This window comes from Trichechus manatus, unplaced genomic scaffold (genome assembly GCF_000243295.1).
Source record: "Trichechus manatus latirostris isolate Lorelei unplaced genomic scaffold, TriManLat1.0 scaffold00030, whole genome shotgun sequence".
Lineage (NCBI taxonomy): Eukaryota > Metazoa > Chordata > Mammalia > Sirenia > Trichechidae > Trichechus > Trichechus manatus.
The window spans coordinates 20,663,248-20,665,986 of NW_004443966.1; the positions used below are offsets into that span (position 1 = coordinate 20,663,248).

The 2,739-nt window shown below is 40.7% G+C and overlaps 1 protein-coding gene across 1 annotated transcript in view; it reads right to left on the reverse strand.

The window, feature by feature from the left end:
* The window catches only part of SIN3A (SIN3 transcription regulator family member A), a 41,203-nt gene that overhangs the window by 12,279 nt on the left and 26,185 nt on the right, over positions 1–2,739 (reverse strand). Inside the window, exons 15-16 of the mRNA XM_023729869.1 lie at positions 1,516–2,089; positions 1,053–1,072 (exon numbers count right to left, since the gene is read on the reverse strand). Coding sequence (XP_023585637.1) covers positions 1,053–1,072; positions 1,516–2,089 — 594 coding nt within the window. The remainder of the gene's footprint in view (positions 1–1,052; positions 1,073–1,515; positions 2,090–2,739) is intronic.

Below are 2,739 nucleotides of genomic sequence, written 5' to 3' on the forward strand. Positions count from 1 at the left end.
CTGTACAATTCTGATTTGTATACTTTTCTGTGCATATGTTACACTTCAGTAAAAACTCCACTAAAATGAAAAAAAAAATTACAGAGAGAGCTCTTCTTCACTAACGGGTTACTCTATTTGTAAGGTTTGTACAGGAGAAAAGAAGAGCAAAACCCAAGTCCATTTATCTGAAGTGTGATGGACTCATTAAAGACAGGTCAAACAGGGCAGCTACTGTGTAAAAGAAGCAACTGGCTTGAGTTTCTTCAGGTAATATCACCTTGTGCGGGCCCACAGCATAGGTGTGGGTCTCAGAAATAATGTCATCATGAAACTGCCTTTATGTGAGAATAAAGCTATAAGCCCAAACCACAGACTTGTACACATGAGCCCTCATCAGCATGAGAGTTGGCATTATCATTCAAAACCAACCTATGTAAGTCTCAAACAAAGTTAAGTCAGTGGTCAACCCAGGATTAGGCCATTATCTAATTAATTATCTATAATTTCTATGCAAGCAGATGGAATTATCACACTGAGGTCCAGAATTTGTGCTCTCAAGCTAGGACTAACATAGACGAAGGCTTTTAAAATGAACTCTCAGTGTCATTAGCTCTTCAACACACAGAAGGCTAGCTAGGGCTGCACCAGGCTTCCTATATAAGCTTCACTTTAAAGAAAAAAAAAAAAAAAAGAATTTGCTCCACAGATTGGCTATTTCCTCAAGAGCCCAGAAGAAAGCCTTTATGAAAAAGCATTTGGCTCACAGCTCAACTACCTAATTTATGAATTCAACTCATCTGGAAGCAGGCAGCACAGAATTACTTAAAAGTACATATAGTGGCTTCCTTTAATTTTCATCTCACTTATTTTCCTTTTCCTCAATTCTCTATCCTCATTCCTGTTCTGTCTATTCTGCTGTGTCTCACTTACATGTTCTCTTCATATCTTGTTTTATACACCTATCTTCCACATCACCTCCTGAATTCCAATCTCCCTTCCATAATTATTTCTATTTATTAGGAATGAGCCATGAACCCCACTGGTTCAAGAGAAGTCCTGACCAAACATACCTGAGAAAATTCAAACTTGTCTTTGGCATGAAAAACTAGGAATTTACGTTCTGTCACCAAGTGGAATCGACTGTGACATTTTAACCCTTCTCTGTCATTGGAAACACTGCAATAACCCAGAGAACTGTCATTTGGGAAACTGAGAGCAACTGATACTTGCCTCCCTGGTGTTCACAGTACCAAGCACTGACCGGGCGTCCATGATCCAAGCACTACGCAAGATGCCTTGCATACTTTCTGTAATTCTCCTAACAACCCCACAAGCTAACAACCAGTACCTCCATTTTAAAGGTAATCAGGTTCAGAGAGTTTAAATAAGATCATACAACCAGTAAATTTCAGAGCCAGGATTTGGTTTGGCTCTACAGACTACACTCTAGGCACAAAAAAACCACCCCGAGTCTAACTAGGCCCTGAAGTCCTCAATCTCACTCATTCTCTATAAATCAACCCAGGCACTCACTAGGTTCTTTGAGACGTAGCTGAATAGCAGGGCTGTCACTCTTATCTCGCCTTACACCCGGCATATCGTGCTCCCATACTCTCTCTCGGTTTTCTTCTTCAATTTGCCGTTCAGCTTGGGAACAAATCCGCATTAGCCTCAAGCAGAGAATCTGGTGCAGTCGCATAAAGATATACCAGTTGTTATTGACATAGAAGAGGTTGTATACTTCGTCCATCCCTTTTAACTTCTGAGCTGCTGTGTTACTAAACAGTAGCTTGGACTTAGGGGGGCTGCCCCCAACACCATTGTGCTTCTTAGACGCCCCTGTGGCTTCATCTACATCCATCTCTTCTTCTTCTTCTTCCTCTACATCTGAGAGATCACCTCTTTGAGCAAAGAGCAGATCTGGAATGAAATGATGCATGATTTGCTTGATTTTATACTTGTCCTCCTTCTGAATGCCTGTCTGCCTCTTCACATGGTGGATAATCAAAGCAGCGGCATCTTCCAATATCTGTTTGTCTTCATAGACAAGCGAGAGGTGTGGGCCCACTGGTACACCAGCATTCTCTTCCGTAGCCTGCTCTTGCCTCTGATGGGAGAGAGAGACACACAAAAGTATTACACGACATGTTCAGGGCAACAAAAGACAGACTGCGAGGATACAACAGCAGTACACGCCATTATTAACCATAGTGACTGGGTTTTTTCCAATCCAAAAATCAGGATCTGATCTTAATAATTTTGGTGCCACTTCCATGTTAGCATTAACAGTAACGTAGGAGATGTAGTTTGATGCCAAAATATTGGCACCTTATAGACTCTGATGACTGGTAAGAACAATGGGACAGAACTGGGATCATCTTTAAAAATTCTGCGTTAGTATTTACAGAGGATATGATATGAGGTCTGAGATTTACTTTAAAATACTTCCAGGGTGGGGTGTGGCAAAATTGACAAAATATGTTTACATGAGAGCTTGGTTACTATCCTCTCTCCTTTTGTGTATGTTTGAAATTCAGGATCATGCCACTTCTGGGTATTCTTAACTGCACTGTATTTATGTTTCCATCCATCCCCTCTCTACGACTGTGAGCTCATAGAAAGCAGAATTAGTTCCTTATTCATTTTCCATATCCTCTCTTTGGTACTATATATACTCCTGGTAAGTGTGCTGAACAAAGATTAGAGCGAGTTTGGGAATCAATGATAAGTTTTTCAGTTGTGAGAAGTTGAAATGGT